Source organism: Pieris brassicae, chromosome 7 (genome assembly GCF_905147105.1).
Source record: "Pieris brassicae chromosome 7, ilPieBrab1.1, whole genome shotgun sequence".
Classification (NCBI taxonomy): domain Eukaryota; kingdom Metazoa; phylum Arthropoda; class Insecta; order Lepidoptera; family Pieridae; genus Pieris; species Pieris brassicae.
The window spans coordinates 2,474,269-2,494,551 of record NC_059671.1 but is presented as its reverse complement, the minus strand read 5'-3'; the positions used below and the strand labels follow the sequence as shown (position 1 = coordinate 2,494,551).

The 20,283-nt window shown below is 36.9% G+C and overlaps 2 protein-coding genes across 4 annotated transcripts in view; one reads left to right on the top strand and one right to left on the bottom strand.

The window, feature by feature from the left end:
* The first annotated feature begins 1,026 nt into the window (after positions 1-1,026).
* LOC123712060 (tetraspanin-9-like) lies at positions 1,027-4,676 on the top strand. Its single transcript, XM_045664995.1, has 6 exons — positions 1,027-1,162; positions 1,530-1,724; positions 2,076-2,252; positions 2,883-2,975; positions 4,006-4,125; positions 4,317-4,676. Exons 1-6 carry the CDS (start codon positions 1,115-1,117, stop codon positions 4,545-4,547), a joined length of 864 nt encoding a protein of 287 aa, XP_045520951.1. The 5' UTR covers positions 1,027-1,114; the 3' UTR covers positions 4,548-4,676.
* Positions 4,669-20,283, bottom strand: part of LOC123712058 (protein kinase C-binding protein NELL1-like) — a 40,364-nt gene continuing 24,749 nt past the window's right edge. Inside the window, exons 3-17 of one of the 3 annotated variants that reach the window (XM_045664992.1) lie at positions 14,409-14,559; positions 13,151-13,427; positions 12,915-13,070; positions 12,631-12,759; positions 12,364-12,457; positions 11,703-11,894; positions 10,612-10,731; positions 10,042-10,302; positions 9,417-9,656; positions 9,034-9,141; positions 8,595-8,737; positions 8,014-8,154; positions 7,168-7,293; positions 6,361-6,413; positions 4,669-5,477 (exon numbers count right to left, since the gene is read on the bottom strand). In XM_045664992.1, the coding sequence (XP_045520948.1) occupies positions 5,381-5,477; positions 6,361-6,413; positions 7,168-7,293; positions 8,014-8,154; positions 8,595-8,737; positions 9,034-9,141; positions 9,417-9,656; positions 10,042-10,302; positions 10,612-10,731; positions 11,703-11,894; positions 12,364-12,457; positions 12,631-12,759; positions 12,915-13,070; positions 13,151-13,427; positions 14,409-14,559 (2,288 nt within the window). In that variant the 3' untranslated portion in view covers positions 4,669-5,380. The remainder of the gene's footprint in view (positions 5,478-6,360; positions 6,414-7,167; positions 7,294-8,013; positions 8,155-8,594; positions 8,738-9,033; positions 9,142-9,416; positions 9,657-10,041; positions 10,303-10,611; positions 10,732-11,702; positions 11,895-12,363; positions 12,458-12,630; positions 12,760-12,914; positions 13,071-13,150; positions 13,428-14,408; positions 14,560-20,283) is intronic. The other 2 variants (XM_045664993.1, XM_045664994.1) reach the window with 2 other exon arrangements.

Here is a 20,283-nt window from a genome sequence, read left to right as displayed (position 1 = left end):
GAACTTGGTATTCCTGATTTAAATACAGAATGCCTGTCATCATCCATTAAGTATTTCGCTACTTCTGTTCATCCACGACATATCTGACGCTGACATTGTCACCTGTACTAGAGTCGCAGAGGCAGACAATACCGTCTTCCGGCGCCGAACTAGGCGGTTGCTCAAATTCCCAATACACATATATTAAAGACAAAGACAACATGAAGAAACCAACAGCCTCATATATAATCCTTCACGTGACTGGATCCAGGTTAAAAAGGCAAAACTTTATATTGTTACTGTCATAACGTCAGATGCCTCAATTGTAATATGTAATAATTATGTTATAATCGTACTGAGACATGGGTTGTGGAAGTGTTCGACACTGAAATCTTCGACGATAGATAAACTAGAATACTAGACTAAAATAGATACATAAATATACGAGCAACCTATCCCAAACAAACTCATAAGATGCGCTTCTCAAACGGCAAATAAGAGCGTCTTAATGGCAACGATCTCTTGGCAAGTCTGAGTTATTTTTTTTAGTTCAAATAGTACCTTTGACCAGTGTAATACTCGAATCAGAACAAATCTAAGCGTACGAAAAATCATCACTGAATTCAAAACTCTCGTTAAACGTAAAATTATCAAGAAAAGCATAAAAGAAAAAAAAGAATAAAAGCTGTTTACAACTTTTACGATTATTTAAATGATTGATGATGAATGACTAATTTTGATTGATTTGCTGCAGTTCAACAATTGTATGGCTCAAAGAAGGTGGAGAGTTTCTTGCCAGATCTTTTTGTCCGCCCTACGCCCTTGACTTGCGAACTGGTGGTAAATGTAAATTTAGTATAAATTTAATATTTTTTCTGTTGAGTTTTACTTAATTATCTATATGAATATAGTCATTGTGAGTTTAATAACATATAACACCTACACCCACAACTTTGTATAATATCTTTCACTACAGATACATTTCTATTCAGTTAGTTCTGTTTGACTTTTATTTTCTAAACACTTCCGTTTCCACAATTATAATAATTTTGGTACGATATTTAAATCGCTTTCAAATGTGACACAATAACTCAATCAAAATTTCATTATAAAAATTTAACGGAAAAGATTCATAATGAAAAATACTGGGCTAATTTTATTCGTATGTGCTGGTTTACTGCTTGTAAGTTTGAGTGCAATATCTTTTTATTCTACGAGCTTAAGACCCTAGAATATAAGTCAATCGTTGGCATTTTCTTTAGCATTTATTTGGGTGACTTTGCCACAAATATAATATTCCTTGCTTGTAACGTCCTTAGCCTATACTTGGCTCTCTAATGCAAATGTATTTTCTTTATCAAAAGCATCAGTCATTTGACTGGAGGTAATCAAATGTAACATGCGCGTCTTACCAATCTTTAAAAGCTAATAGCAGATGCAGATGCAGAATAAGCAGATGTAAATACTTGAAAAATACCTACTAGTTTCAAATATCTGTTGCCTTGTAAGAAATTTAAATAATATTTTTTTTAAATAACAAGTATTTTTAGAGTGGCGGTGCAATTCTCGGTGGATCGACAGCATGGAACCTCTTTCGTATGTCATATTACTTCTGGACCACAGACTTGGGAGTTGAACTGGGAGCGAGTGTTCTCTTCCTATCAGGAGCACTGCTCTGCTTGCCTGCGTGTTGGCTGTCAACTTTAGTACCTTATTATCATAAGTCCATGAGACTTTTGGCTACGGTATGTAATAATGGCAATGGCAAGTACGAATTACCGCCATATAATTACTGTCATATAGGTCCTCTATATGACAGTGGCGGTTTTGTTTCCAGGAAAAACATCATTTATGGGTAGCAGATAGAAATGTCTCTTATTGTAGAAGGCTTCAACGAGGAGAAAAACAAAAATTTGTGCTTTTAAGATTTTTTTGCACATTATATTAAATAAAATAAATCTTAAATTGATTAATAAAAAATATTAGTTTATGACAAGTAGGAAGGATTTATTAGACGCTTTTGATAAAACTTGAAATCTATCTTCAGATATTGATTGAGGTCGAGTCTTAAAACCTATAATACTGTTATTTTTTAGCTTATGGTATTAGTGACGGCAGCACTAGTACTGTTATGTACTGGGATGTCTTCAATCATGGCATTGTCGAAGGCTACACGGGATCCGGCAGCGCTTAATGAAACTATGTATAGATCTCTGTCAGAAGAGGGTGTAGATCCCGCTGTGAAAAGCGCTTTTACAGCTATGCAAATTGAAGTTAGTGTTTTCCTGTACACATAGGGATTTGTTTACTCAGATTTTCTTAGTTTTATATGCGTGGCTATTACAATAACCGTAGGAGTTACGCTCTGTGAGTATAGGCAGATGTATGCACTCTTCTGAGCGTTTTATAAGCAGGGATCATAAATAGCATCTATCCTTTAGTTTACGCGTGTGATAGTTATATTACATTATTTAAAATACTCAGGTTTAGAACACACAACAGTTTTAACATTTAACTTATTATGGGTTAGGTCCTCTTTTATCCTATGTCTACGAATAGTAGAAATGCTTATTTAGAATTGGTAATATTTGTTTTAATTGGCTGACCCTTGTATTAAAAAAAAGCGGCGGTCAAACTTATAGGCAAGTAGGCGATCAGCCTCCTCTGCCTGAGACACGCCGTTGACTTCTTGGGTCTAATGCTAGCCGGTTTCCTCACCATGTTTCCTTCACCGTTCGAGCGAATGTTTAATGCGCTAATAGAATGAAACTGAAATTGTATTGTTCATGATGAACTATAATATAAATAATCAATTTAGATATAATAAAAAAAATTAGTATTCGAACCATGTATGTATTTAATTAGTAATTCAAGTTACGAAATATATGAATATTGTTTTTCAGCTAAAGTGCTGTGGCGTTCAGCATCATACAGACTGGCTGCTTCATCGTCGTAATTTACCACCTGCATGTTGCGGTCGTTTAGGTTTAGGGAAGGTAAATTCAATTAAGCTTAAAAATATATATAGTTTATTGACATGTTTACACTGAGTAGATGAATACAGATAAAAGTGGACCAAGCGTGGCCAATAAAGCTGTGATGCGCTTTTCAGCTGAAAAATAGTAAGGTTTTTATATATAATAAATATATTTTACCACTATACCCATAGGCTATGTGTAATATATTTTGTTTTTATTTTCTGATTACACAATTAATGTCATTATTCTAATGAATACATATTAAAGCGGCCCAAGCGTGCTGCTAAGATTACCGAGCTATCCTAATTTTGCATATATGACTGAAAGCAGTTATTCTCAATTATTTGCAAGAGAAAACTATTTTTGCCTGCAACCACTAGAACCATAGTTTTTATTAATAAAATTATTTTACATTCTCTTCTTAATATGGACAAATCTGGTTCATCTACTTCAAGGATACGTTTCTTTAAATTTATTTATTTACAGAATAATGTAATAAGATCATAATGTGGTACATTAGAAAAGTGCTGTGGTTTCTATAAATTTAACCATAGGAACGCGACAAATGCATATAACAGTAGATTTTCAACTTTTTATGTTGGCTAACGTGTATATAATGTCTGTATTGCCTTCTTCCTGTAATAATTTAAACCAGAGTTTCCTAAGACTCCAGATAATATTGGATTTATTAAATTCATACATTCTTATAATACAATTAAAAACCTATATTGTAACAATTTACAATTAGAACTTTCGTCCATGTAACAAGTTATAAAGATGCAAGGAACCAAATAGCAACTTCTTTGGTATGCCTTGATATTTCTGTATAACATTATTTTTTACACTTAGAATAAATTAATTTAAAAATCGGTGGATTCTTTGCAATGTTGAGAGTTAGCGAATGAACAAATTAATACTGAGATTTAGAAACATGAATAACAACAAAAAAAACATTGGTTCCTGAGTCAACTGCGTTTAACCAAAATAACCTCAAAAATATTATACTTCGTGTTATTATCTTACTAAGTAATTTTTGATATATTCCTAGGAAAGTGATCGATGTGTGTATCCGATTTACACCAAGGGCTGCCTGCAACCAGCCATCAGAGAACTACGTCTATATGTCAATTCGCTTACCGTTGTTGCGTGTGGAATAATCGTTGTTATGGTACATATATTTTTATTAAAACATTGGTTAATTAAGTGATAATAAAATTAGAAGCGAGTACGATAGCTGTGTATTTTAAAAACATTTTTGAACAGGCAAAATGATTTAAATTTAATGAAATTGCAGATGCTGCAACCAACGACCACCTTTGAAGTGTATATTGGTGAAATGTATTAAATTTTCCTTTTCAGGCTATAACCCTATTTGCAACATCGTACACACTGGTCTCGGGAGTAGTGGAGCATGCCAATAAATCCCTCCAGCCAATGCGCGTTGCCTATCTTACAAACTCTCCAGCGTTCCTTAACAATGCCAACGCCAGGAATTTCGTTCCAGCTATTTCCCCTCCTGCTCAAAATCTGAATCAGAACATTTATCCATCTCTCGTGGCCCCCACTAACCCAGCCTTTTGTCCTAGTTAAATTTTAGTTCTAATATTTATTCTTTTGCATTTTATTTAGCTATTTTTATACAAAATTATATTTCAAAACAGTCTTGGTTGATCTCGGTATATACCTTGAGAGTTGTAATAAAAATGCATCATATGTGGATATCTTTTAATTGTAATTTTTTGAACACAATACAACATGCAAGCATCAAAATGCTTTATGAAATTAAGAAACAATCATATCTTTTCTATATTTGGTACCTATTTTTGGTTTATTTAAAATTATTCATGAAAACGACCATCTTTATACAAAGACAAACATAAACTATAATAATATATTACGAAATATTTCTTACAACATGGGCAACGGTAGCACGAGTGGCGGCGAGATCTGTGCGAAATCTTATTTACAAACTTTATACACATCGAGATACGTTAGGCCTCGCGCCCGCCGCCCCGCGCCCCCGCGCGTTCCGAGTCACAACAGCTACACGGTACCGGTACAAGTCTAATTAATAATAGTATAATATAAGCGATCGCACGCGATAATTTAGAATTCGAAGACGCGGGAAGGAACGCGCGGAGGCGAACGCGGTCTGCGGCGTCGGGCCGTCGCGACGTTCGTCCCTCTCGGCCGTCACGCATGCGCGCGCGCGACGGGCCGAGGCGCCGGCCGCCCCCTCGCAACGAAAGGCGGGAGCGTCTAATGTCGGATCTAGGACTACAATATTGCTACGAGGATGAAACGTTCGATGCGAGCGGACGGCGCGGCGGGCGCGGTCGCCGAGTCGAGGCCGAGAGCGCGGCAATTGGTTAACATTAGATCTATCTAGAATAAATAAGGTGTGCGTGGTGGTCAGGGCGGCTCTAGCGCCGCGCGCCGCGATGCTTGCGGTGCGGCCGAGGCGCGCGGCCGAGCCACAGCGCCGCGAGGGCCAGCGCCGCCGTCAGCGAGCGACGCGCTCTGCACACGAACACCCTCATGCGACATCTGTACCGACGCCACGCGAAGGCGCACCGCAGACACGCGCTCCTACGGGCTATGTCTGCGGTGGGCCTGTTGGCGTTCGTATCGGTACAGAGATCGCTAATAATTATGTCTACCCAACAAAAAGTATTACTACATTTATATTTTACCTAAAAAGAACTAATAAATTTCGAACTTGGTAAATGATTGTTACTGACTACGATAAATTGTTGTTGGCGAAATAAAAAAAATGTGTGTTGTACAACAAAGTGTATAATTTTGTTTTTATGGCCCCAATGCTGGATTTCAGCAATAGCGTTTTTATTGATTTCTAAAGAGACCGATGAAAATAAGTAGTATTGGGCCACAGCTCGGTGAAAAAATAAAATTGACTATGACGCAATAATTTTTGTTCCAATTAGAATTATATTATGCACTTGCTTGATTGATGCATCAAAATAGTACATAAATTATGAAAATGAATTAAAATGAAATTATTAATGCTCACATGCTTATGATAAACATTGGAAAATACAATGGCAAATGCAACAAATGCATGCATTTTAAAACTTTAATCATGCAACACAATTCTTTAGATTGTCTTCAATGATCATCACTAAACTGGATATTTAAAATTAAGCACTAAGATCAAAAAGATGTAAAAGTAAAACTATTGTAAAAGCAATGCTACTGCTAAACGAAAAAAAACTCCAAGTCTAAAGTGTAGTTTGAGAATAGAAAAACAAGAGTTTTTTATTCAAAATATTTCTATGGAAATTTTTATAACAAAAGTTTACGAAATGTGATAAAAATTGAAGACACCATAAAGAGAACTCAAAAGAGCAATGAATGAATGAGTAAGAAGAGTGGGTATGGTTACCGATGCACACAACACGCGAGATTGCTCACCAGAGTAGCGGCGCACTGCCCGCCCTGCAACAAGCACGAGCTCACTCACACACTTCCGACTTGAATACATTAAAATAGCGCGTGTGCGACGCATCGATATAAGTTGCCTATCCAAGTTTAGTAAGCTCGCAAGGCTGATTTCAAAAAATCGAGTTATAGAATTCAGCGTATATTTTTATATACCGACACTTATTTGTGTTATAGGCAATTAATAAATTGAGCTTTAATATGTTTTAACAAAACTGATACGACAAAAAAAGTTCCTTGGTTTCGCGGACTTTTCTATAAATGCATTCAAGTCGAAATCTAGTATTAGGTAAATGAGTGACAAAATTCGTTGGTTAGTCACACAATGGAAGGATGATATGCAGTTCATGTGGTACTTATTTAATGTTGATTAGTTAGCATTGCAAGATTTTCTTAACTGTTTATTAAAAAATGATGAGGACAAATATAAGATTGCATTTTAAAGTTATGAATGAATATTATACATTTTAATAAAAGGTGTCTCCGTAGTAGTGTGTTATTTCAATATAAACCTTAACAAGGAATAGCGCTTCAAACTATAGCGAAGTCTATTACAGTCAAATTTGAAAAAAAAAACTTTTCGAATACATTTATTCACCTGAATAAATTCTAAAATAATTGATTCTGTTATATACTGTCCAACTAAAGGCTTGTCGTCTCTTTCTATTGAATTGTGTTACGCTATGGTGAAAAGAGAAAAATGAGTTATTAGTTAATGTGTCTCTGTATTAGAAGCGCCGTGTATACGTACCGTGCACGCGCAGTGCGGTGCGCAGCCGGGCAGATCGAGATGCGTCGAGGCCCGCCACTCCCCCCGCGCCCCGCAGCACCCGCCCCCCTCCGAGCACTGCGGCTCCCAACAGTCCACCTCGCCCAGCTGGAATTGACACACGCACATGTTACATGTATCTCGCAGCTTAGATTTTGGTATAGAAAGGTTATGTGTCTCCGCTACCCACTAAACACAATGCCAAAAGTCGCATAGAAATGACTAAGGAAGTTGACTAGAAAGTAAAATAGAGTTCTTATTATTTGAACTGCAAGGGCTTATCGATGCACTATCCCATTGCAAAAAAAAAACTTAAGTGGAAATGGGCGGGCCATACCGCTCGAATGAACAATTGCATATGGACGAAGAGGGTAACGAAATGGAAAGGTCCACCAGGACAAAGAAAGCGTGGTCGCCCTCTTGCACGGTGGGCTGACGAGCTTAAGAAAGTTGGTGGAGAGGATTGGGAGAAGAATGCTCAAAACAGAGAGAGATGGAGCCAATTGGAGGAGGCCTATACTCAATAAGAGGAGGAGAAAAAAAAATGTATATTTTGTACATTGTAAATATAATTCCTTGAAATATTATAATTTATAATTATTATAACAAGGGCTAACGGAGTGAGCACCTGGTGTTAAGTGATATGGACACTCGCATTGCCAGAGGGCCTGCAACTGCTTTGACTTTGAATAATTGGTAGGCACGTTTCTTGAAGGAATAGCTTTGGAAGACTGGTTAGCTGTTCCTCATAGTGGTGCTCGGTAACTGCCTTAACTGCTCAGCTGTGGAACGACGGACGTCATCTTTGAATAATTATAATGTACTAACGAGGCATTCGCAGATCTGGCACTGGTAGAGCCAGCGCTCGCCGCTTCGGAAAGTGACGTGATGCATCTCCTGATGACGACAGTGGAACCGTGCCTCGCAGTGCGGGCAACACGACGACGGAGCTAGGCTCTCGCTGTCCATCTGTAGATACACAAGCGTTTTATCAGATCATACTATGGTTATCTATTTAGTAAACATGGACTAGTTAGTATGGTTTTCGTTGCCATGGTTATTTCCATTAAATAAAGGACCACCTTTTTGTAATAAGGCCGAAAGAGATGCAGTGAATCTATGATAGTAATATGAAAGTAGATATATTTTAAAAAATTAAAAATTAAAAGCACGCGAAACGTCGGAAATTTTCTAAATTTTAAATTACTTCCGACGTTTCGCGTGCTTTTCAGCGTGCGTGGTCACGGTGACTGAAAATTAAATTTAAAATTTAGAATTTTGTAAATAACTATAAGTTTTTAATAATAATACACAGCTTTAATCCGTTCAAAAAGTGTTTTTCTTAATTTGTAAAAGCTATTTTAACAATACTAGATATATTTTTTTAATGAAGGGAAAAATGTCGTTACCGGTAGTGAGGTATTGTCTGTATCACAGGAGCAGAGTGCGCGCGTGCACGAAGCGACTCCGCCCACGCACGAGCACGTGCGGCATCCGCCCGCTTCCGCCCACCGAGTCCCGTCCGGTATTATATTGCCTTGCCACGAACAGCCTGCAAATTATAGGGACCTTTCTAATGTGCTCATAATAACAATATTAAGCTGGTAACATATACAGCGAGCTAAAAAAGACTACATGGATCACGCCACGGAATCTTTTGTCAACGAATCTTTTTTGCTCATCCGCTCGAGATGCTTCTTTACTCATCACGCCGCTCAAGCTTGAGCTACCGAAAGAAGACATATAGAATTTAGAATTTTTTGAAGGAAATAAATGTTTTTTTTTCTAGGCTCATATAAACCTTAAGGTATAGGATTATGGTTCTTATTTTAGAGAACTAGTACTTACTAAGTTCACAGGGTTGTGTATCACATTCGCAACGGAAGCTCCCATCCACGTTGACACAACGCGCACTCGGGTGACAAGTGTGGAATCCTTCCAAACATTCATCAACATCTGAAACATTTTACAATATTGTTAGCTCCTAATATAAAAATACAAATATTAAAACAAATAGGCAAGTTAAAGATTTAATATTTCTTCTTTGCAATTGGTATGAGTCACGGAACAATGGCTGCAACATCTTACGCTTGAAAACACGGAGAATGTTATTTAAGTGTCACTGAATAGTTTCCCAGAAATAAAAACAAAATATAATTTTATTAATCGGTAGCTATATATGGGATTAGTTCAAGTGAAGATTCTGACAGACGTTAAACAATTTAGTTTACCTTCACAATGATCTCTATGTGGGTCGCGCCGATAGCCGTCCCGGCATACGCAGTAATAGGAACCCGGCGTGTTGACACACGCAGCGCGCGGCACACAGGGCGCGTGGGCTGCCGGGTGCGCGGGGGGAGCGCACTCGTCCACGTCGCGCTCACACCGAGACCCGCCAAAGCCACGCGCACACACGCATCGCTCTGGACCCGAGCAAACACCGCCGTTCAGACATCCACCCGTGCATATTGCTATAAAGGGTTTAGAAGTATCTTAAAAATTGCCACCGTAAGGTGAGATAGTAAAAGAAGTCTCATTCACGGAGTGTTTGGACATTTTAAAAATTGATCTCTGAAATCTTTTTCACAGTTACAAGTGTAATTTATCGTATTATTCCTAATAGGGTTAACGTTTACCAATATTTGAATTTAATTACCCCTAGGAGACGTAGAGAATGAATCAAAACTGCCCTGAAAAGACAACTAATGTTTCGGTTTGAGTTTTGCATTAATTATTTTAATTGCTGTGAAAGTTCTCGTCTATGTGTTAGAATTTTGGGCCTACGGCATGGTTTTCCTAACGACGTTTTCTTTACCGAATTTATTAATATTGCAAACAAATGCAAATAGCACTTACGAGTACAAAGATATCCATCGCCACTATATCCCTCTCTGCATTGACATGAATAGGAACCTGGCGTGTTCGCACACACTGCGTCTGCGTGGCATGAGTGCGTCTCGCTCGCACACTCGTCGACTTCTACGCAGTTGAATTTGTCGCGTCGCGTGTACCCAGGCAGGCATTGGCATACGTACCCACCTACCACGTTAACGCACCGTGTGTTCGAGTGGCAGTGGTGACCGTACAAACCGCCCGCTTGCTGACATTCATCCACGTCTGGAATTGATTTAGTCGAAAATTAGGTCTTAATTAAGGAAACAAACACATTTTTTGAGTTATTTCTCTTTTTGTTAAGGTTAATATAATATTAGAAATGTATCTCTTTTATTATATTAGTAACTCTCTAAAATCAAAAGCATTTTAATCGCAGCAAATGTGCTGTCCTATGTATGATACTTTAGTTTTAAAATTTTAATCTAATTATAATCAGTGACAAAGTAATTGCTTAAAATTGGGGTCCTATGTGACTAATAAAGGCTTACTCCCAGACTATACTAGTAGTATAACTGACTAATATGAAATTACCTGCACAAGAAAGTCCGTCTCCTTGAAAGCCTTGATTACATTTGCAAGTATATTTAGTATTGAGATTCATACACGTCGCGTTCTCGTCACACGAGTGACCCATGCTGCAGTAGTCCACGCCTAAACATTAATATTATCAAGAAAATTTAGTCCTAGTATTTAAAAAACCATACTTGTATAAAAAATTCAACTCTCAGTCATTATTACGTCTAAGTCATGGCCTTGTTGATTACAATATTCTTTTATAAGTAATCTGGTACAAATAAAGTAATACTTTTAGATGACAGATATCGCAATTTAAACTATTATAACTTGTAATAAATACATTATTCTTAGCCTTAGTAATAATAATAATTAAAAATTGATAAATAGAAAACTTAAACAAATTTAAAAAGCTTCGTCCTAGGGACGTGTACCCTTAATCCTGGCAGCATTTCCTCGCTGTTTTGTGATACTTCAAAATCACTGGGTCAAGGATAATAAACAATAAAAGTGTTTTATGTGAAGGCCATTATTAATTTTATTAAATGATATTAATAGATTTCCACTTTTACTTTTACGTCTTACGTCTCGTTTTTACCATCCCCAGTTCACTATTATTAACCATAATAAATAAAGAGCAAGTGACCATTGAGTAGGGACTTACTACGTGAAGCGAATGTGGTAACTGAGACGAAATGCAAATAGTTAAATTGTATCTTTTGATTAACAACAAACTCTCCTTAGCCTTAGAGAAAATATAATATATTAAGAAAACAGTTTTTAAACGGATTGAAGCTATGTATTATTATTATAAACTTTTAACTATATACATAATTTTAAATTTAAATTTTTCGACGTTTCGCGTGCTTTACAGCGTGCATGGTCACCGTGACCACGCACGCTGTAATCAATCAATCCGTTTAAAAAGTGTTTTCTTAATGTGTAAAAGCTATGTTAACAAAAGACAATATAATATATTCTTTGTTTGGAAGACCAGAAATTAAATTCGCGTGTTGGCTTGGCCAACATTAGTCAACATACGGTTTAAAAAACGCCTTTTCCTAATGAGTGAAACTCGCGAAAATACAATATAGGTCTTCTGTGTTTACCTGGACAAAACTTGCAGCATTCGCCAGGCACAGTGAACTGATCAGGTGGGTCGCAGGGTAAGGGCGGACAGGCGGTGTCCGGGTCGACCCTTGTACACTGCATGTTGCCATCGTGGCATACGCATTCCGCGCATTCCTTTGGCGCGAAACGTTCGCCGTGCTCATATAATGTGCCTTTAAGGAGGCATTGTCCTGAGGAACATATTTATATTAAATAATCGTTTTATAGTGAGTCAATTGGAGATTGCTGGAGAGGAAAGCTCTCATGCGAAAGATTACTGACACGTTTTACAATACTAATCGCTTGTATCTGTAAACGAGTAGTTACACATAGGTTAAGCGCATAGAACTATATGGTTGGTCTAATTGTCAACATGAATAATACAACGAAGCAGGATATAGTCTATACACATTGGAGGTTCTATTTTCAAGATAGTAAAATTTAGATCTATAAATAGGCGTTAGCGTAAAACAAGATTTATAGATACGACAAAATAAAATTCCAAAAATGGGTTAACATAAAACAATAATAATTAAATGAGTCGTTTAAGAGCTATTTGTCCTAAAGAGGTAAACTCTTCATAAACATATTCTATACAAAGTCCCGAATTAGTGATTAAATTGGTATTTTTAGTGCAATATGTATTTTAGTAAGACTTACTCAAGCAAGTAGGACAGCATTCCCCCGGGTGTAGTACTGGGTTCTTACATTCCGCCCTGTCGCACTCCACCGGCCTACACGTTATCTCTCCATGCTGTATTATAAATTTAAATGATTATTATTTATATTAATCATACTCAAATTTCAAAATTCAGTACGGTGTACTCGGAAATTATAAGACGTACAACCTCAGAACGTAGATCGCATTAAATCTTTCAAAGTAAAGTGGTTTTTGAGTTAGTACTCAGTATTTCAGTAATATCTCACCACGCATGAGCAGCGATTACAGTCCTTCTGCCAAGTGGCGCCATCTGCGTGTACTGTGCCGTTGGAGTAGCATGACTTCTGGCAGTCACACTGCTCCAACCGCGCCAGCCGGGCCTCAGTGCCCACCAACTGAAATATAAACACACATAAAAGGTCGCCCTGTATCTACTTTGATCTATTACATATGAATTTATGAGTAGTAATAACTATTTAAAGTTAAATTATTTAGAAAAAAGGGTTGGAACTTTCTATTTCGAGTTTAATGTACCGTATGGAACCCTCACCTTGAGTGAAAGATCATGAATATGTGAAGTTAACTCTTGAACTGTAGCCTGTAGTAATGCGAATTGACCACAGGTAGGACATTCAGAATCTAAACCTGGACATTGAACTAGGTACCCATGAGGCCCAGACACCAACCTCACGTCTTGTAGTGTTCCCTGAGAAAGAAAATCAAAATGAATAGTCAGTTTTTTTTTTTTTTAATTTATTTAGCACCAAAAAAGTGTTATCAACGTACCTTAAACAAAGAATGTTTGCTATTTCTTTGCCCGACCCAGAGAGCGAGTTGCGGCTGTGTGAAATTCCTATCGGGCGGCGGAATGAGGCGGCGGTAGAGTGGATGGCAGTCCACAAAGAGCGTTGCCTGCGCGCCGGACACCGCTAGCGCCAGTCGGTGCCAGGCGCCATCCGCCAATCGGAATGGGAAGGTCTCGATGCGAGGTGCCGTACCTCCCGCCGCCACGTAGTGCAGGCGCACCTCATCCCTCCGTCCGCTGGACTGCACCTCCAGGTACCTGCACAGCCACAGCGCTACTCAAGTGTCACGTTCTCGGAACCTCCCTCCGAGCGAACCGTTCCGAGGTACACGTAAAAGCAAACACAGTATACTCGGAAAGCGGACGGAAAGGCGACCGCGAGCGGACTTCGGCTCGATCTACATCTCAATATCGCTCGCTCGGGATAGGGGCCCATGTACCTCGGAACGCGTTCGGTGTCTGAGCTACTCGAGGAGAAAAGAGACGCGCCTTCCGTTGTCCGAATGCGAAAGAGATCGGGAGATTCGTAAACGACCGGCGAGCGACATCTCGACCGGTCCCTCTTCGGCGGCTTCGATCGGTCGCGTCGTATGCACGTAACCGATTCCCATGTCGCTTGGAATGCAAGTGCAAGCCCGGCGGGTCCCCTTTGAGCGGGCACGGGCCCGACGCGGTCGCGAGACGACAGGAAACATCAAGGTACACATAGAGGCGGAACGATGGGAACGGACAGCGAGACACATAGCACAACACGTCAAGACACAGAACACAAACGGACGACGGCGGAGGAGGCGCGGGGTCGCATGCAAGTTGGCTCACCCGTCCACGCGTACGGCCATGCAGAGACAGTGAGCGCAATGAGTCAACAGATGGATCGAGGAGGACATTCCGAGGCACAGGACATTCCAAGATACATGATTCTCCCCTATGCGCGCGCACGCATCTAGCCTTAGCGAAATGCGTGCGCGCGCAGCGATGTTGAGATCTAGAACTCACCATTGTACGCTGCTGTACGTCGTCGACGGTTCGTTTGTCGTTCTTCGCACCTTGAGCCATCCTTTGAGACTTCAAGTCGTGTCTCTATTTAACATTACACATTTCGTTAGATGCCTTGTTTAAAAATATTTTAGATCACATTAAACCCAGACATCTCATCGAACTTAAAAGATCATGCAATATATATAGAACTGAATAAGGTATAGTTTTGAAACATACAGAAAGATGTTGAAAAAACTTTACCTGTTAAAGCCGTGAGAGAACGATAAAATTGTGCCAGAGTTGGCTGGGTCCTGTCGCAGAGCAGCAAGAAGCGTGAACTCTGGGGAACGTCGCAAGAGTTCAGCTGCTCGCTCGAATGGTGCTCCCTCTACTTGTAACGACCGCGTGTCTCCTGGAATTTTAAACAATATAATAATTAACTGGACACAAGTATATAAATTGACGATAAGTCAAATTGAAACTGTATCCATAAACAACAGCGTATCTTGCGAAAGCGTTTACTAAAAAATCTCATAAAACACTTCAAAATTATGAGCATATTCTATTCTCTCATTTTCTGTAAAGTTAAGTTTATTATACTTTCCTGCAGACGTAAATAAACAGTTTACACAGCTAAACACACTAAGGAATTAAAAAAGTAAATTTGACCTCATTATAAGCGGTATACCGTGCAATAAATTTCGATAAAAATCAGTAGATTTAGTTGCAGCAAGCGTAGCTGTATCGTAGCACGAGGCCGCTTAACGATCGTAGCTTCGTAGAGGTTGGCTCTACGCCAGCTAACTTGATCCACTGGGATTTATTTCATTGCAATAATATTTGAGTTTAATGTTAATACTTTGTATTAACTGCATAAGAAACAAAATTATTTAAAGAATTGAATTTTATTTGAAGAGCTTACAAAATAGCCTTTTATTTTTATCCCAACTTTCGACTGGTTTATACAAGCAATAAATATAAGAATGGAAATGAAGGGTGTTTGAATAATATAACACGTGACTAAATAATAAATTGTGCAGAAGAATTGTTTGGGGTAGAAGGCAATGCATCAAAATTCATATTACTAAAGAATTTGTATTTATTACACAAAACAATATATTTTCATATTATCTCACTACTACTTTTGAACATTGCGAAGCCAGATAACTACACTTAAGCAATTTATCTTGTTAGGTTTTCATTATTGCAGAGCGAGAAAATACTGTTTTCATCAGGTGTAAATCATTTGTGTGTTTCAATTTTACGGAAATTTAACTTCAATGTTTATATAATCGAGATGACAAAGTTGAAATATGAAACGGATTCAAATAGGATCTTTTGTTATTTTATCTAAAGAAGAGGGGATATCGTTTTCCCCACACAAAGTTCGTTCACCCTTTCAATATACGCAAGTACTTTTAGTACTTTCAAGTATCGGAGTTTTCTATGAAATTATTCTTACGGTGTAAATGTAAAAAAAATATAAAAACATAAGTCCAGGCCATTCTTAATGTAGGTTCATAACATATTTTAGTCTGTTTAACCCAACCAAACCCATTTTATAGTCATAAAATATAAATCAATGGCGCTATAACCTTTGTACGTCTGGGCCTGAGATTTCTGTATCTGTGTCATTATGTTTTGTTAATATAATAGGCAAGTAGGTGATCAGCCTTCTGTGCCTGACGCACGCCGTCAACTTTTTGGATTTCAAGCTGGTTTCCTCACGATATTTTCCTTCAGCGTTCGAGCGAATATTAAATGCGCACATAGAAAGTCCATTGTTGCACAGCCGGAGACCGAACCTACGACCTCAGGGATGAGAGTCGCACGCTGAAGCCACTAGGCTGCCACTGCTCTATTTTTTTGTTATGATTTAGCTAAATTGTCTCCATAAAAGAAATATGAAAATTGCAAGTTTTAATGGATTTTTCTTAAAGAGTATCTGTTCCTAAAGAAAGTTTCACAATGCCTGCATAATGTATGTATTAAACAAATATCGATAAACAGTCGGAGACAATTAAAGATTTTACTTAGTTATTGTCTTTTGTTGACATAGCTTTTACACATTAAGAAAACACTTTTTAAACGGATTGAAGGAATGTATTATTATTATAAACTTAAAATTATTTACATAATTTTAAATTGAAATTTTTTCCGACCTTTCGCGTGCTTTACAGCGTGCGTGATCACGGTGACTGATTGAACTGGTGAAGATTTTACTTTAAGAATTTATTTTTTACAAAAGTTATTTGCTTTTTGAAATACCAAATACTAATCTATCCGGGTTACTAACCTTGAATATATGAACAACATATAACTTACCCTGAATTTTAGTAAATGTATCCGAATAAAGCCGAGTAAATACGTTAATCCGGTAGAAATACAGCGTATGAGGTGTCAGCTAATTGGATATTTTCCACATTTATGCTAAATAAATTATGACATTTTCACACTTTTATCTCCCCTTAGGCTTGCAAATACTTTCATTTCAATTAATTGAAGAGGGTCCACCATAAAGGTAAAACGACTAGTGTAAGTTGATCCACGCTTTGTTAACTGAAAATCACATATTCAGGTTTTTCCAGAGGTCTTGTTAAAATGGGAATTGTTACTGCATTTTCACGGAAGCTTTTATTAAATTTTGGTTATGAAAGGAATATTGTACGAGAACACTATTTAGAGTTTTATAGTTGCCTGAGATTTTAAGGAATAAATTTCATTTCTATATTACAGAATATACATACAACACACATTAAAATTATTTTATATAAACAGACATTTATCTATGACACTAATTATGAGGATGTTGATATTTTCCACCTCACCAACGAGGATGTAAGGAAATATTTGCAGAGGCAGGAGGACTTTGACTTTGTTTAATTTAGTTTTTTCTTTGAAATATTAAGTATCACTTGTTGTCTGTTTAATTTTCTGTATGTAATCTTTTTTGGATTTGTATATTGTCTAAGTGTTTTTATAACACCAATGTTAAGCTGTAAGTTTACTAATTACTAATAAATCAATAAATAAACAAACAAAATGTGGACAACTATATTGGTGTAAATCAAATGTAAAACGCTCATGATCAGCCGTGTATGGCTATAAATTCAGAATAATTTTATTTCGCCGGGAGTCCAACTCTATTAGAAAATAAAAGAACCATAAGGAACCATAACCATGGTTCAGTTACTGTAGTTCTAATCATTTTGTAAACCATTACAATTCAATTCTTTATAGGCATAGATTATGAAACAATATAAATAGGACACTGAATATATGGACCCCAATATTTTGGTTTCATTAAATCACCCCATACGCAAAATTTAGCGAGATACAAATAACGCAAGGCATTGTGTAAACATCATTGAATAGCTCCCCGTGGTGAATATATTTATTGGCTATCGTTTATATTTGGGGATTATTAGCTTACGATAAACTATTCAAAATCTTGACACAGAATAATAAAAACAATTACAATAAAGGAATGAAAAATATTTTGTACATTCACACATTTTGCGTTAGAAACATTTATGAGCGCTATATTTTCGTTCGACGGTTTATAGTTATGAGAATAATTTTCAACCCTATGATCATGCATTCAGACCAAAGCATCTGTCATTTATTTGTGCAAGAAACACAAGTTCATTTTCGTATATAAACTTGCTGTCTTAAAAGAATTATAAAACTAGACTTAATATGATAACTACGCCAATGGTACAAAAACATTATGAATAAAAACCTTTATAGAAACTCTTTTAGAAGGAAATATTACAGATTGCGATAAATTCGTGAAGCGTGTTGTCATTTTCACACTTCGGTCATTAAATAGCAGCTTTTGTGAGGCATTGAGCTGTCAAGTACAGCCACGAGTAGCGTCAAGTGTCGCTCACTGACAAAAGAAGCGCGAAACCAATTTTGTTTACATTTCGCTGGATGTGCCTTCTAAAATAATTGAGCTGGTGTCATAGAAATAAATTCATATCCATTCCAGGCCGTCAATAATAAATTTATAAAATATAAATTGATATTATTGCATCGTTCAAGTACTCATCTCTATTTTCTTTAGTGTGAAAACAATTTAAAGGAATAAGACGAAAAAGTACTTATGTTAGATTATAGTAATTGACTACTCCTATCTGCATTTATTAGAAATTTAACGTGGTGGGGAAATATGGGTCTGATTTCGTTTTGGAAATACTTCAGTTATAAATTATCTTAATGTATAGTAATAGTAGTAGTATAGTAATGTATAGGATCTTAATGTATAGTAATAATTGTGTGAATACCAAATTTATTTTTATAAAATAGGAGGCAAATGGGCAGGTGGCTCATCTGGTGGTCAGTGATACCGCCGCCCATGGACATTCACATTCCCAGAAGCCTTACAAGAGCGTTGCTGGCCTTTTAAGACTTTTTACACTCGAAGGACCGTAAGTGAAATTGGTTCGAAAATACTTTAGAGGGAAGCTGGTTCGGCAAAAACTACCTCAACAAACGTTCAGTTATGAAACGAAGGATTGTTTTCATTTTACGACAAGCAAAAAATGTTTGTCTTTTATAAAAAACTATTCCAAAATAAATTTATTTAGAGAATAAAATCAAGATAGTTTTAAGTGCTACAATTAAAAAATATGTTTAAATAAAAAGGAATACATACCCTCATTGCGCTTACTAATATTTCATTTTTCAACAAAAACCTTGAAATGCAACAGCGACAAAGAGACAAAGTAAAACAAATCTTAATCAGAGCTATGCGCTGCGAGATTAATCTCACCGACCCAGATGCATCGACCTGTCAATGTGGGAAATAGACAATAGACGTATGACGTTTGACACCCCAAGATAATGCAACCCCAATGGGTCTGGTCACCCTCCGGCAATTATGACGTCCATAACATTATGCTCAGTGGTTATACGCAATTTGTTGATTTGTTTGCATCACGATGGCAATGATTGAATAATATTTGTTCTTTTTTTAATTTTACATTAATCAGATTGGGATACATTAGGAATATTGGCATGTAGTCTAATCTAAAATGAACTTGGTTAAACTACAACAGTTATACTTGTTGCAAATACAAATAAACCCTGATTTAGCATATATAATGATAGCAATATTATTGTAAAGACACGTTACTTCAAATTCAATTTAAATATAGACAACAGACTGAAGATCTTTCTATACATAGATTCATCCTCTTTATGGATTTTGCATTGATTATATAAATTTATGCGTTTAAACACAACACGCTTTTATATTTTTATTATTAAGTAGTGTTCAATAAAAGCTTGTTATATGTATGCTTTAATCCATGCAATAAATCTTAGCTAATAAATGGTCATGTAAATTAAATATCGTTACAGTTTCCGTCATCCCGTCATTGTAAGTATGGAATTAGGACTGCCTATTTACTGGTGGGATTAGGGACGCTTTGTAGTTAATGGCTTGTTCTGACCGAAGACGGGGATTATGGTATTCAATTCAATGTGACCAATAAAGCTTTGAAGGGATTTGTCACGCAATTAGGGACCTTAGAATCGAAATTTTTATGTTATTAAAATCGTTGTAGTGTTCATGTCTAATTTTTAAAGCGTACTTAAAATGACTACTTACACGAATCTTACGAGTTAAAATGTGATAAGAAAGTAATATTTTTTTGGTTGAAGGTTGAAGTTTTTGTTTTAAATTTTCTTTATATAGAACCAAGTACCGTTTTATACAGTGTAAACATGTATGACGGATGAGTAACACATAACACAGGTCTGTTCCCAGAGTGGAGACGAGCGTCTGTACGAATATGTAATTTTGCTTTTTAAAATAAACAATTTATTGCATTTATCCACTCTTATTTGTACAAGTATTTAATAAATAAACTTAAAATCAATCATAGTCCTTTATCGTTACTAAACAATCTCTTCCTGACAACCCTAAACCCTAAAGGAAGCCGTAGGAAGCAAGAAGATATCCTATACAACTAAACTTACCAAAACAGAGATCAAAATATGAATAATAATATGTATTATTCATTATTTGGTTGAGCTGTTGCTTAGTGTGCGCTCAGTAAATTCTTAGCCTAAACGGACTATATATACCAATCCTGATAAAAATATAACACTGAGCATTACGAACGTT

Coding starts and splice junctions, on each gene's coding strand:
- LOC123712060 (XM_045664995.1), top strand. CDS start 1,115: ATGAAAAATACTGGGCTAATTTTATTCGTATGTGCTGGTTTACTGCTT. Junction 1,163..1,529: donor TATGTGCTGGTTTACTGCTT/GTAAGTTTGAGT, acceptor AAGTATTTTTAG/AGTGGCGGTGCAATTCTCGG. Junction 4,126..4,316: donor GTGGAATAATCGTTGTTATG/GTACATATATTT, acceptor TTTCCTTTTCAG/GCTATAACCCTATTTGCAAC.